Genomic DNA, 14771 nt, shown 5'->3' with positions numbered 1-14771 from the left:
GGTCTGCAGACCTCAGTGTTTCTTATTGGACAAGACCAGGTAGTCCCTCCCTGTTTCAGTCCATTTTCTACCGTTTGCTGCCTCATGAATAGGGGTCTCTGTTCCAGTATCCTTTAATGTCACTATAGCATACCACTTAGAATGCATACCACTTAGAATGCATACCACATAAAAATGTACGTTCTAAGTAGTGTGTAAATTTGGACATAGGTTGAAGCGCCCTACACAGGCTCTGCAGTTCACCCAGGTCAAGTCGGGCACCACGTCTTTGACCTACAGCCAAGGGAGGGAGGAAAAGCATGCAGACAGTTTTTTGCATAATAGAAGCAGGTTGAAGTGTGTAATCTCTGGATAATCTGTAGCCATTTTAGTATTCTTCTCAGTGACAACTCAGCCTCCTGCAATCCTCCCAACAATAGACAATCAACCGAGAATGTCTGTATGTACCCATATGTCTCTGTCATGTAATAAAATGGGGTCATATATTGGGGTGTATTTGACATGGATCTGCTTTGAAACACTACACACGCCATCATGATTGAGCTCCTTATTTTTTCTAAAAGAGTTATTGTAAATAAAGAACCATAAGTGCGGTACATGTCTCGGCTGATCTTTTAAACCTTTTCCTGGCCCGTATTCATAAAGCGTCTGGAAGTAGGAGTGCTGATCTAGGGTCAGGTCCCTCTTTCCATATAATCATATGGTCTAAACAGCTCAACTGACTCTAGATCAGTGCCCAATCACTGTGTAGAAGACGTTCCTGTTCAATTCAACCCCAGTTGTAACTAACCGGATTCAGTTTTTCAACCAGTTAATTATTAGAATCAGAGCTGACATCCAGAGTTGATCATGAATGTGAGCTCTGCGAACATCAGGGAAATTGCCTTTAAAAGGTGTATTAACAGTGTGCCTTGGCTTGAAACCTGGCCTTTCTAGTCATGAAGTAACATTATTGGTCATAACATTTATAATTCACCAATAACAATTTATCACGACAAAGAGTTGAAATAACGAGGAGAAGCAAAATATACTGAACAAAAATAAATACAACATGCAACAATTTCACTGAATTCAAGTACATATGAGGAAATCAGTCAATTTAAGTACATTCTTTAGGCACTAAACTATGTATTTCACATGACTGGGAATACAGATGTGCATCTGATCAGATACTTTAAAGGGTAGGGGTGTGGATCAGAAAAGCAGTCAGTATCTGGTGGGACCACCATTTACCTCATGCAGCGCAACATCTTCGCAGAGTTGATCAGACTGTTGGTTGTAGCTTGTGAAATATTGTCCAACTTCTTTTCAATGGCAATATTGGTGGGAACTGGAACATTCTGTTGCACATGTCGATCCAGCGCGTCCCAAACATGCTCAATGGGTGACATGTCTGGTGAGTATGCAGGCCATGGAAGAACTGGGACATTTTCAGCTTCTAGATATTGTGTACAGAACCTTGCAACATGGGGCTGTGCATTATCATGCTGGAACATGAGGTGATGGCGGCGGATGAATGTCACGACAATGGGCTTCGGGATTTCACCACGGTATCTCTGTGCATTAAAATTGGCTGCTTATGGTAGAGAAATTGACATTTTATCTGGAAACCGTTCTGGTGGACATTCCTGCAGTCAGCAGGCCAATTGCACGCTCCCTCAAAACTTGACATCTGTGGCATTGTGTTGTGACAAAACTCCACATTTTAAAGTACCCAGCACAAGGTCCACCTGTGTAATGGTCATGCTGTTAAATCAACTTCTTGATATGCCACACCTGTCAGGTGAATGGATTATTTTGGCAAAAGAGAAATGCTCACTAACAGGGATGTAAATACATTTGTGCACAACATTTGAGAGAAGTATGTTTTTTATGCATATGGAACATTTATGGAATATTTTATTTCAGCTCATGAAACATGGGACCAACACTTTACATGCTGCGTTTACATTTTTGTTCAGTGTATATTTGTTTATTTTCATACAGCAACGTTCCAAACTCAGGGAGTAGGCAAGGCAGACCAAAGAAAAATGATAAAATTAGCCATTAGGTTGAAAATGCCTTCCATGAAGCATGAAGATAAAAGTAAAATGGCTGCACGGTCTATGGGAAGTTATGAGTTCCATTTAACCATGTCCTTTTAACAATGTATGTCCACAGCACTACTGGCTCATATTCATTAGGAAATGTAAGGGAAAACTTTTTAAAACAGTTGATTTTTTTTATATGAAACAATAAGAAATATTCCCTCAAAGGTTTCAGTCTGCTTTCTTCCGTTTGGTGCCTAATGAACATGACCCGGGCTACTTGAATAACAGACAGGTGAGAGACGTTTCACAGAATGATTACTGTTGGTATATAGAGTCAAGGTAAACAGGTCTCACATCATCCACTAGTAACAGCAGCACTGTATGAACACTTAACTGAAAAACCAATCAGCAAGATGACAATGACACACTCAACCAATCAAATTCATTGTACACTTCTTGGAAGGAGTTGAGGGGGGAAAATGATGTGCGCTTCCCTTGAATGAGTACACTTCTATTCAACAGTCACTAGCAGTTGGTCTTTAGTAATGATAGCAACAATGCAATTGTACATATCATATTCGAGATATATCAACAATAACGAGCAACACTACCATAAGGACCTCTGTAAAGTGTGATGCATAGGTCCCGTATTGCATATATTCATTTATCTACTGCCCTATGGCAACTAACATTTTTTGACGAGTGATTGAAGAAAAAAAAAAAAAAAGAGTCATAAATACATTCTGATATTTCAACGGCCCGATCTCAGGCTTTCCTCGACTCCTTTTCACACACGCCCAGCGAGAACGCATGTAGTATGTCGCCACTCATCATCACCGACAAAAATAGGTCTAGAAAATCTATATATATCTGTTTACATAAATAAATCCTCCCACCTTCTCAGGTTTGCAGCAGTAGGGCAAACTGTGTATTAGACAATGTCATTTATAATGGCATCTGTAGTAGTGAAATTACTGGATCTTCAGCACAGCAGCCCACAGTGTCAAGTTGTCTCGTACACTAGTGTCCGGCCCTGGGTCCATCCGCCTGGAGGAGGGGGGACAGCATGGGGTGATGCCCAGCTGGAGGTGCCGCTCCTGTGTAGAGGTGGACAGGAGGGTGGGTCTGGAGGTTTAGATGACTGGGCCTGAGCGGTCATTGGTGACTGTGGGACGTAGCTTGACTGCGGTGAACGGGTTCCCTCCCCTAAGGAGACAGACGGGTTAATGCTGGAGTGATGATTTTATGACACTTGGGCCCCATTTAAACCAACCTAACACAATGGTAAATCTTAGCACTGGTGATAGGGGCTAGGCCATTTAATATAGGGGCTAGGCCATTTAATATAGGGGCTAGGCCATTTAATATAGGGGCTAGGCCATTTAATATAGGAGCTAGGCCATTTAATATAGGGGCGAGGCCATTTAATATATAGGGGCTAGACCATTTAATATATAGGGGCTAGGCCATTTAATATATAGGGGCTAGGCCATTTAATATATAGGGGCTAGGCCATTTAATATATAGGGGCTAGGCCATTTAATATATAGGGGCTAGGCCATTTAATATAGGGGCTAGGCCATTTAATATAGGGGCTAGGCCATTTAATATAGGGGCTAGGCCATTTAATATAGGGGCTAGGCCATTTAATATAGGGGCTAGGCCATTTAATATAGGGGCTAGGCCATTTAATATATAGGGGCTAGGCCATTTAATATATAGGGGCTAGGCCATTTAATATATAGGGGCTAGGCCATTTAATATATAGGGGCTAGGCCATTTAATATATAGGGGCTAGGCCATTTAATATATAGGGGCTAGGCCATTTAATATATAGGGGCTAGGCCATTTAATATATAGGGGCTAGGCCATTTAATATAGGGGCTAGGCCTGCTGTTAATTGCAGTCTGGACATGGACATACCAAAGATTAAATTCACCAGGCTATTGATAAGGCCTAAAAAGACAGTGTATAAAATTAAACAATTTGTTATAATAGATGTAAAGTCCCCTGTTTTGGGGAACTGAGTGGTTCTGGTACCGGTTCCAACCGACATTTATAAATGGATATGTGGACACCATAGATTGAAATATGTATTTTACAGTTTTAAGGTATTCTTAGTCGTTGATAAATTGACAATACTATATTTAGAAAGCATATAAGTAATTTCAAGCCTTATTCATACCGTTTTGTTGAATAGGAAATACATCACATTAAATATTTCATATTTGAACTGTGTACTTGAGCTTGTGGACTGAGAAGTGACTCCACCTCAGCAATTTATAACTACATTTACCAGAAAGGGGAGAACAGAACCTTAGAGTCTGCAGTATTACTAGTTATTGTTTATGGCCCTCTCATACGAAATAATTACTTCTGGAGATTACGTAGATTACATTACAGCTTGGTGAATTTCTTTAATACGTTTGGTTTAGAATCAGATTAAACAAAAGATTATACCGTTTTTAAAATCAAAAACAATATTTCTAAATAATATTGGGTCAGAAACATATCATAAATCGCTTCTCTCGTTCCATGGCACTGTTTGCCAAAGTAGGCCTAAATATCTTTACGCATAACATTTGCACGTCTATACAAAATATTAGGCTCCTGTCAATCGTATCGTTGCTTATGTGCGAGGCAGATTTTTGTTAAAGATCCACTTGTTGATATTGCATTATAGGACGACTAAATAGTTTGGAGTGTGTCTTTGGTAATCGGACAAGGGGGCGCTCTTTGAAACTGGATGGATAGCCATCTGAACAAGTCAAAATGCAGATATGTGAATAATGAAAAAGCATGAGGGCATAAAATGTCAAAGCCCTCTCAGTAGACCATTTAACACCTCTTTATTCATAGGCTACTTTTGGATAATTGCCAGGATACAAGACAGGTATACCAGCGTTGATTAAGGGGAGGGGACGCTATGCTTGGTTTTGAATGAAATTAAAGCAATCGGATTTTTATGTTTCTAAACACGAGATTCACCGGCACAAAAGGCACATCTCTCCTTCCATGGGCTCTCTGTGTCATGGTTGGATAGGCTGTGCTTCCACTCTGTGTCATGGTTGGATAGGCTGTGGTTCCACTCTGTGTCATGGTTGGATAGGCTGCGCTTCCACTCTCTGTGTCATGGTTGGATAGGCTGTGGTTCCACTCTCTGTGTCATGGTTGGATAGGCTGTGGTTCCACTCTCTGTGTCATGGTTGGATAGGCTGTGCTTCCACTCTCTGTGTCATGGTTGGATAGGCTGTGCTTCCACTCTGTGTCATGGTTGGATAGGCTGTGGTTCCACTCTGTGTCATGGTTGGATAGGCTGTGCTTCCACTCTGTGTGTCATGGTTGGATAGGCTGTGCTTCCACTCTGTGTCATGGTTGGATAGGCTGTGGTTCCACTCTGTGTCATGGTTGGATAGGCTGTGTGTCATTCCACTCTGTGTCATGGTTGGATAGGCTGTGCTTCCACTGTGTCATGGTTGGATAGGCTGTGCTTCCACTCTCTGTGTCATGGTTGGATAGGCTGTGCTTCCACTCTGTGTCATGGTTGGATAGGCTGTGCTTCCACTCTGTGTCATGGTTGGATAGGCTGTGGTTCCACTCTGTGTCATGGTTGGATAGGCTGTGCTTCCACTCTGTGTCATGGTTGGATAGGCTGTGCTTCCACTCTCTGTGTCATGGTTGGATAGGCTGTGCTTCCACTCTCTGTGTCATGGTTGGATAGGCTGTGCTTCCACTCTCTGTGTCATGGTTGGATAGGCTGTGGTTCCACTCTCTGTGTCATGGTTGGATAGGCTGTGGTTCCACTCTCTGTGTCATGGTTGGATAGGCTGTGGTTCCACTCTCTGTGTCATGGTTGGATAGGCTGTGCTTCCACTCTCTGTGTCATGGTTGGATAGGCTGTGGTTCCACTCTCTGTGTCATGGTTGGATAGGCTGTGGTTCCACTCTCTGTGTCATGGTTGGATAGGCTGTGGTTCCACTCTCTGTGTCATGGTTGGATAGGCTGTGCTTCCACTCTCTGTGTCATGGTTGGATAGGCTGTGCTTCCACTCTGTGTCATGTGTCATGGTTGGATAGGCTGTGCTTCCACTCTCTGTGTCTGGTTGGATAGGCTGTGTTCATGGTGGTTGGATAGGCTGTGCTTCCACTCTCTGTGTCATGGTTGGATAGGCTGTGCTTCCACTCTCTGTGTCATGGTTGGATAGGCTGTGCTTCCACTCTCTGTGTCATGGTTGGATAGGCTGTGCTTCCACTCTGTGTGGTTGGATAGGCTGTGCTTCCACTCTCTGTGTCATGGTTGGATAGGCTGTGCTTCCACTCTCTGTGTCATGGTTGGATAGGCTGTGCTTCCACTCTCTGTGTCATGGTTGGATAGGCTGTGCTTCCACTCTCTGTGTCATGGTTGGATAGGCTGTGCTTCCACTCTCTGTGTCATGGTTGGATAGGCTGTGCTTCCACTCTCTGTGTCATGGTTGGATAGGCTGTGCTTCCACTCTCTGTGTCATGGTTGGATAGGCTGTGCTTCCACTCTCTGTGTCATGGTTGGATAGGCTGTGCTTCCACTCTCTGTGTCATGGTTGGATAGGCTGTGCTTCCACTCTCTGTGTCATGGTTGGATAGGCTGTGCTTCCACTCTGTGTCATGGTTGTCTGTGCTTCCACTCTGTGTCATGGTTGGATAGGCTGTGCTTCCACTTCCATGGTTGGATAGGCTGTGCTTCCACTCTGTGTCATGGTTGGATAGGCTGTGCTTCCACTCTGTGTCATGGTTGGATAGGCTGTGCTTCCACTCTCTGTGTCATGGTTGGATAGGCTGTGCTTCCACTCTCTGTGTCATGGTTGGATAGGCTGTGCTTCCACTCTCTGTGTCATGGTTGGATAGGCTGTGCTTCCACTCTCTGTGTCATGGTTGGATAGGCTGTGCTTCCACTCTCTGTGTCATGGTTGGATAGGCTGTGCTTCCACTCTCTGTGTCATGGTTGGATAGGCTGTGCTTCCACTCTGTGTGTCATGGTTGGATAGGCTGTGCTTCCACTCTCATGTGTAGGCTGTGGTTCCATGGTTGGATAGGCTGTGCCACTCTTGTGTCCACTCTGTGTTCCACTCTCTGTGTCATGGTTGGATAGGCTGTGCTTCCACTCTGTGTGTCATGGTTGGATAGGCTGTGCTTCCACTCTGTGTGTCATGGTTGGATAGGCTGTGCTTCCACTCTGTGTGTCATGGTTGGATAGGCTGTGCTTCCACTCTGTGTGTCATGGTTGGATAGGCTGTGCTTCCACTCTGTGTGTCATGGTTGGATAGGCTGTGCTTCCACTCTTCCACTCTGTGTCATGGTTGGATAGGCTGTGCTTCCACTTCCACTCTGTGTGTCATGGTTGGATAGGCTGTGCTTCCACTCTGTGTGTCATGGTTGGATAGGCTGTGCTTCCACTCTGTGTGTCATGGTTGGATAGGCTGTGCTTCCACTCTGTGTGTCATGGTTGGATAGGCTGTGCTTCCACTCTGTGTCATGGTTGGATAGGCTGTGCTTCCACTCTTCTGTGTCATGGTTGGATAGGCTGTGCTTCCACTCTGTGTCATGGTTGGATAGGCTCTTCCACTGTGTCATGGTTGGATAGGCTGTGCTTCCACTCTCTGTGTCATGGTTGGATAGGCTGCGCTTCCACTCTCTGTGTCATGGTTGGATAGGCTGTGCTTCCACTCTCTGTGTCATGGTTGGATAGGCTGCGCTTCCACTCTCTGTGTCATGGTTGGATAGGCTGCGCTTCCACTCTGTGTGTCATGGTTGGATAGGCTGCGCTTCCACTCTGTGTGTCATGGTTGGATAGGCTGCGCTTCCACTCTGTGTGTCATGGTTGGATAGGCTGCGCTTCCACTCTGTGTGTCATGGTTGGATAGGCTGCGCTTCCACTCTGTGTGTCATGGTTGGATAGGCTGCGCTTCCACTCTGTGTGTCATGGTTGGATAGGCTGCGCTTCCACTCTGTGTGTCATGGTTGGATAGGCTGCGCTTCCACTCTGTGTGTCATGGTTGGATAGGCTGCGCTTCCACTCTGTGTGTCATGGTTGGATAGGCTGCGCTTCCACTCTGTGTGTCATGGTTGGATAGGCTGCGCTTCCACTCTGTGTGTCATGGTTGGATAGGCTGCGCTTCCACTCTGTGTGTCATGGTTGGATAGGCTGCGCTTCCACTCTGTGTGTCATGGTTGGATAGGCTGCGCTTCCACTCTGTGTGTCATGGTTGGATAGGCCGTGCTTCCACTCTCAAAATCCCTGCCATTATCATCTGCGTTACTGTTAAGACCTGCTTTTTGGGAATCTTAAAACTTCCCATTAGTGCTATATGAAAATTGTCACTTTTGCACTTGTTTTTAAGGACACACCTCTAAAATTGTAACCCCTCCCACTTCAGTGCAAGGGAGCTGATGGTAGACAGGTAAATTGCTGAACTTGGCGTTAGGGCTGGAAAATGCCAGTGTACCTGCTTTTACATGACGAAATTGCAAATGAACGTGCATTTGACACTTGCGCCTTCTTAGCGCCAAAAATAGAACCCTTGGACTCTGTATGTGGCCTACACTGTGGGTAGAGTATATGACTGACTATTTGAAAGAAAGATTGCGTGTCCACACGCTATTGTGAGTTTAAGATAGATGTGTTAATATTATCTTCATGATGCATGACTTACCCGAAGAAAAGAGGCGTCTTCCCAAACCCATTCAGTTGGGTTCCCTGTAAACAAACCCAAGAGACAAAAGACCAGATATATTGTAAGTCACAAGACCCATTCACTCTCCATGATGGAATCCAACCCAACAATGATTCATTCACTCTCCATGATGGAATCCAACCCAACAATGATTCATTCACTCTCCATGATGGAATCCAACCCAACAATGATTCATTTACATGCAAAAATATAATTTCCATACCAAATGTACCACATTTCTGGGACTTTTTGCATGTGTTGCCCATGGAGACCACACCACAGACCATCCCTCCTCAGACAGGTTTGGTAGGGCAGACTGGTGAGTGTTGTGACTGACAAACAGAGATGACCTGGGTTCAAATGCTATTTCAAATCTTTCAAGTACTTTGAGTGATTGCTGGAGTCTGCCTGGAGTGACAAATGGTGTGGTTTGCAACTAGACTATTGAGACTGTTCTGTTGGTTCCATTGCAACAGGTCCTCTCAATAGATAGGTGTTGAACCCAGGTCTGGAGAGGAGAATGCTTCATCACCTCAGAACACTGACACTGGAAAAAGGCTCTTCTGGAAGGGACAATGTATCCCAAGACCAGGACGGGGAAACACTGTCCTATTGTACTGTGTAGAGATGGGTGGGTTGACTCATAACCTGCAATCCCTGTACTTATATTGGCGGGGAGGGGTGGGTTTAGGGTCATTCAATATTGGGTGGGTTGACTCATAACCTGCAATCCCTGTACTTATATTGGCGGGGAGGGGTGGGTTTAGGGTCATTCAATATTGGCTGGGTTGACTCATAACCTGCAATCCCTGTACTTATATTGGCGGGGAGGGGTGGGTTTAGGGTCATTCAATATTGGCTGGGTTGACTCATAACCTGCAATCCCTGTACTTATATTGGCGGGGAGGGGTGGGTTTAGGGTCATTCAATATTGGCTGGGTTGACTCATAACCTGCAATCCCTGTACTTATATTGGCGGGGAGGGGTGGGTTTAGGGTCATTCAATATTGGCTGGGTTGACTCATAACCTGCAATCCCTGTACTTATATTGGCGGGGAGGGGTGGGTTTAGGGTCATTCAATATTGGGTGGGTTGACTCATAACCTGCAATCCCTGTACTTATATTGGCGGGGAGGGGTGGGTTTAGGGTCATTCAATATTGGCTGGGTTGACTCATAACCTGCAATCCCTGTACTTATATTGGCGGGGAGGGGTGGGTTTAGGGTCATTCAATATTGGGTGGGTTGACTCATAACCTGCAATCCCTGTACTTATATTGGCGGGGAGGGGTGGGTTTAGGGTCATTCAATATTGGGTGGGTTGAATAAAGAGAAAACAATGCATTAAAAATCCATAAATGTATAATTTTTGTAGAATTCTGAGACCAAAAGGACAATGTCAGAGTTGAATCCAATAAGAGAAATGCTGTGAAAGAACAGCAGGCCAGAACAGTAGTCTAATGTTGGGGAAAGATGTGTGATGACTGAGCTCACAGTCACAACACAGGGATTTCAAAATTACACATCTTGGGAACTGTACCGTTCAAGATGGGTTAGATAGAATAGTAGTATAAGTGACATCTGAACAGAGTGTAGGTCTATAACCTCTCACATAGCTTTAATATCAACTCATAGAATTAAGCATTTCTTACAGTGAAATGATACAGCAAATGTACAGGATCATAAAAGCAGGTAGTATTTCAACCACATAAAATATGCGCCCAAGCTGAACTGAAATCCTATTTTAAAAAACGTTGGGTCTTTATAACAGCTTTCGATTTTCTTAAAACTGGAGTTATTGCATTTTTCCCCCGGTCCCTAAATGTCTTTGCTTTGCAAGAGAAGTAACTTTCCCCTGTCAACTAAATTGAAGCCTTCAATCTATTGATTTATGACATTCTGGTGAGCAAGGGTTTATTTAGTCTTCTAGGGCAACAACTACTGACAGAAGAGAAGCTGCATGTATTTAATTATAGACAACTTGACAAACAGCCTACCAAAATGTCGGAAATTATCAGCAGAAACATAGGCCTATTCAAAAAGGCCAGTCAAAGAATTGTTCCTCACATTTTCTATATTTGCGGGTTAGGATTAAGTGTGGGCCTCAGATTTTCACATATAGTCAGGAGGTTGCGGATGGGTTACTAGCAATTCGGGTGGGTGAACAAACTGCTGACCCACGCATCACTGGTAGTCTCTCACAGCTGTAGTGCTGGGATGCCACCAGTAGAGGACAGCATTGAGCCTACAGAACAACTTTAGCCCTGAGAAGGGTAAGGCAGGCAGATGTAGCCAGACACACATTGACCTTAGTGACTGCTGTCCTAACATCCTGGACAGATGTGTAGTTTTAATCCTAATCAGACTGAGTGCAGGGTGTCAGCACACACACACACACACACACACACACACACACACACGTAATTTCTCTCGATACTTTCTGATACATTCCTGTAGTACCTCTGCTCTCGCTACGTCAGTCTCTTTCTGTGTCCGTTTCTCTGTATTCATCTGCCTCACTTTCTACACAAAGGGCAGAACCAGCAAGGAAGCATTTTTCTCATGGTGACAGAGCATTCCTGTGTAACCCCCACCCCTCCCTCTATCACACCCTCTTCTCCTTCTAATTCCCTCCCCTCATTCGCTCCCTGCAGCCAAATCTGATGAATGGGGAAAAGACTTCTCCCTTATGGCACTGGTCATACCAGCACAATAAAGACCTGGGTCCTGGAGTTTGTAACAGCAGAGTTGTGGGTTTGATTCCTGCAAGGGCCACATATACTGAATGTGTTTAGAGTCTGTTAAATGACCACATTATCAGTATTAAACATGACAAACAGACCTAGTCGTGTCCCAAAGGAGATGAAGAGAAGTGAGTGATCCCAGTTATGAAGTAACTATAATCCCATTCACAAGGATAGAGCTATACATGGCTGGTAGTCTGGAATGAATGACTCACCACTATACCATCCCTGCCTCCTTCAAAGACAGCCCTGGAGGTGTGTGTCATATACACACACACACACAACAATCTCTTGTCGCATACACACCTACACACAGTCCAGTCACGACACACACACCTACATACACAGAGTTACTCCACTTGTCGTGCTCTCACCTACACACCGAGAGAAACAGGAAGTGTTGTTCAGACTCACCTACACAGCTAGTTATTATTTTCATTGTATGGAAAAACATTCACAGCATGCTATTCACCTACCCACCGCCCACGTTCACCTACCCACCCCCCACGTTCACCTACCCACACCCCACGTTCACCTACCCACCGCCCACGTTCACCTACCCACCGCCCACGTTCACCTACCCACCGCCCACGTTCACCTACCCACCGCCCACGTTCACCTACCCACCGCCCACGTTCACCTACCCACCCCCCACGTTCACCTACCCACCCCCCACGTTCACCTACCCACCCCCACGTTCACCTACCCACCCCCACGTTCACCTACCCACCCCCACGTTCACCTACCCACCCCCCACGTTCACCTACCCACCCCCCACGTTCACCTACCCACCCCCCACGTTCACCTACCCACCGCCCACGTTCACCTACCCACCGCCCACGTTCACCTACCCACCGCCCACGTTCACCTACCCACCCCCACGTTCACCTACCCACACCCCACGTTCACCTACCCACCCCCACGTTCACCTACCCACCCCCACGTTCACCTACCCACCCCCCACGTTCACCTACCCACCCCCCACGTTCACCTACCCACCCCCCACGTTCACCTACCCACCCCCCACGTTCACCTACCCACCGCCCACGTTCACCTACCCACCCCCCACGTTCACCTACCCACCCCCCACGTTCACCTACCCACCCCCCACGTTCACCTACCCACCGCCCACGTTCACCTACCCACCCCCACGTTCACCTACCCACCCCCACCCCCACGTTCACCTACCCACCCCCACGTTCACCTGCCCACCCCCCACGTTCACCTACCCACCACCCACGTTCACCTACCCACCACCCACGTTCACCTACCCACCCCCACGTTCACCTACCCACCCCCACGTTCGTTCACCTACCCCACGTTCACCTACCCACCGCCCACGTTCACCTACCCACTGCCCACATTCACCTACCAACCCCCACATTCACCTACCCACCCCCACGTTCACCTACCCACCCCCCACGTTCACCTACCCACCCCCCCGTTCACCTACCCACCCCCACCCCCACGTTCACCTACCCACCCACCCCCACGTTCACCTACCCACCCCCCACGTTCACCTACCCCCACCCCCACGTTCACCTACCCACCGCCCACGTTCACCTACCCACCCACCGCCCACGTTCACCTACCCACACCCCACGTTCACCTACCCACACCCCACCCCCGCGTTCACCTACCACCCCCCCACGTTCACCTACCCCCCCACCCCCACGTTCACCTACCCACCCCCACGTTCACCTACCCACCCCCACGTTCACCTACCCACCCCCACGTTCACCTACCACCCCCACCCCAGTCTTAACCTACCCACCCCCACCCCCAGTCTTCACCTACCCCCCCCACCCCAGTCTCACCTACACACCCCCACCCCAGTCTACACCTACCCACCCCCACCCCAGTCTCACCTACACACCCCCCACCCCAGTCTCACCTACCCACCCCACCCCAGTCTCACCTACCCACACCCCCCCCCCTCTACACCTACCAACCCCCACCCCAGTCTCACCTACACACCCCCACCCCAGTCTCACCTACACACACCCCACCCCCAGTCTCACCTACCCACCCCCACCCCCAGTCTACACCTACCCACCCCCACCCCAGTCTCACCTACCCACCCCACCCCAGTCTCACCTACACACACCCCCACCCCCAGTCTCACCTACCCACCCCACCCCCAGTCTTCACCTACACACACCCTACCCCCAGTCTTCACCTACACACCCCCACCCCCAGTCTCACCTACACACCCCCACCCCCAGTCTTCACCTACCTACCCACCCCCCCCCAGTCTCACCTACCCCCCCACCCCCAGTCTCACCTACCACCCCCCACCCCCAGTCTACACCTCACCCCCCACCCCCAGTCTCACCTACCCCCCCCACCCCCAGTCTTCACCTACACCCCCCCCCCCAGTCTCACCTACCCACACCCCACCCCCAGTCTACACCTACCCACACCCCACCCCCAGTCTTCACCTACCCACACCCCCAGTCTTCACCTACCCACACCCCACCCCCGTCTTCACCTACACCCCCACCCCCAGTCTTCACCTACCCCCCCCACCCCCAGTCTACACCTACCCACACCCCACCCCCAGTCTTCACCTACACACACCCCACCCCCAGTCTTCACCTACACACACCCCCCCCAGTCTTCACCTACACACACCCCACCCCCAGTCTTCACCTACACGCACCCCACCCCCAGTCTTCACCTACACACACCCCACCCCAGTCTTCACCTACACACACCCCACCCCCAGTCTTCACCTACACACACCCCACCCCCAGTCTTCACCTACACACACCCCACCCCCAGTCTTCACCTACACACACCTCAACCCCAGTCTTCACCTACACACACCCCAACCCCAGTCTTCACCTACACACACCCCCACCCCCAGTCTTCACCTACACACACCCAACCCCAGTCTTCACCTACACACACCTCAACCCCAGTCTTCACCTACACACACCCCAACCCCAGTCTTCACCTACACACACCTCAACCCCAGTCTTCACCTACACACACCCCAACCCCAGTCTTCACCTACACACACCCCACCCCCAGTCTTCACCTACACACCCACAACCCCAGTCTTCACCTACCCACACCCAACCCCAGTCTTCACCTACACACCCCCAACCCCAGTCTTCACCTACCCACACCCCACCCCAGTCTTCACCCCCCAGTCTTCACCTACCCAACCCCAGTCTTCACCTACACACACCTCACCCCAGTCTTCACCTACCCACACCCAACCCCAGTCTTCACCTACACACACCCACCCCAGTCTTCACCTACCCACACCCCACCCCAGTCTTCA

The 14771-nt window shown here is 48.2% G+C and overlaps 1 protein-coding gene and 2 long non-coding RNA genes across 40 annotated transcripts in view; all 3 read right to left on the bottom strand.

Annotated features, from left to right (window-relative positions):
• Positions 1-1881: 1881 nt before the first annotated feature.
• Positions 1882-14771, bottom strand: part of LOC118372661 (brain-specific angiogenesis inhibitor 1-associated protein 2-like protein 1) — a 33887-nt gene continuing 20997 nt past the window's right edge. For all 38 annotated transcript variants that reach the window (XM_052511914.1, XM_052511921.1, XM_052511927.1 and 35 more), the window contains 2 exons: positions 8716-8759; positions 1882-3236 (listed from right to left, as the gene is read on the bottom strand). In XM_052511914.1, coding sequence (XP_052367874.1) covers positions 3164-3236; positions 8716-8759 — 117 coding nt within the window. In that variant the 3' untranslated portion in view covers positions 1882-3163. The remainder of the gene's footprint in view (positions 3237-8715; positions 8760-14771) is intronic.
• On the bottom strand, positions 9365-11965 carry LOC127926516 (uncharacterized). The gene is made up of 2 exons (XR_008124328.1): positions 9917-11965; positions 9365-9840 (listed from the first exon to the last, which is right to left on the bottom strand). It is a non-coding gene; the product is annotated as an uncharacterized LOC127926516 (long non-coding RNA).
• LOC127926518 (uncharacterized) overlaps positions 14220-14771 on the bottom strand; it is a 732-nt gene continuing 180 nt past the window's right edge. The window contains exons 2-3 of the long non-coding RNA XR_008124334.1: positions 14383-14466; positions 14220-14298 (exon numbers count right to left, since the gene is read on the bottom strand). This is a non-coding gene — a long non-coding RNA (uncharacterized LOC127926518). The remainder of the gene's footprint in view (positions 14299-14382; positions 14467-14771) is intronic.

This window comes from Oncorhynchus keta, unplaced genomic scaffold, assembly GCF_023373465.1.
Source record: "Oncorhynchus keta strain PuntledgeMale-10-30-2019 unplaced genomic scaffold, Oket_V2 Un_contig_7692_pilon_pilon, whole genome shotgun sequence".
NCBI classification, from domain to species: Eukaryota; Metazoa; Chordata; class Actinopteri; order Salmoniformes; family Salmonidae; genus Oncorhynchus; species Oncorhynchus keta.
This window is presented reverse-complemented; position numbering and strand designations above follow the sequence as displayed.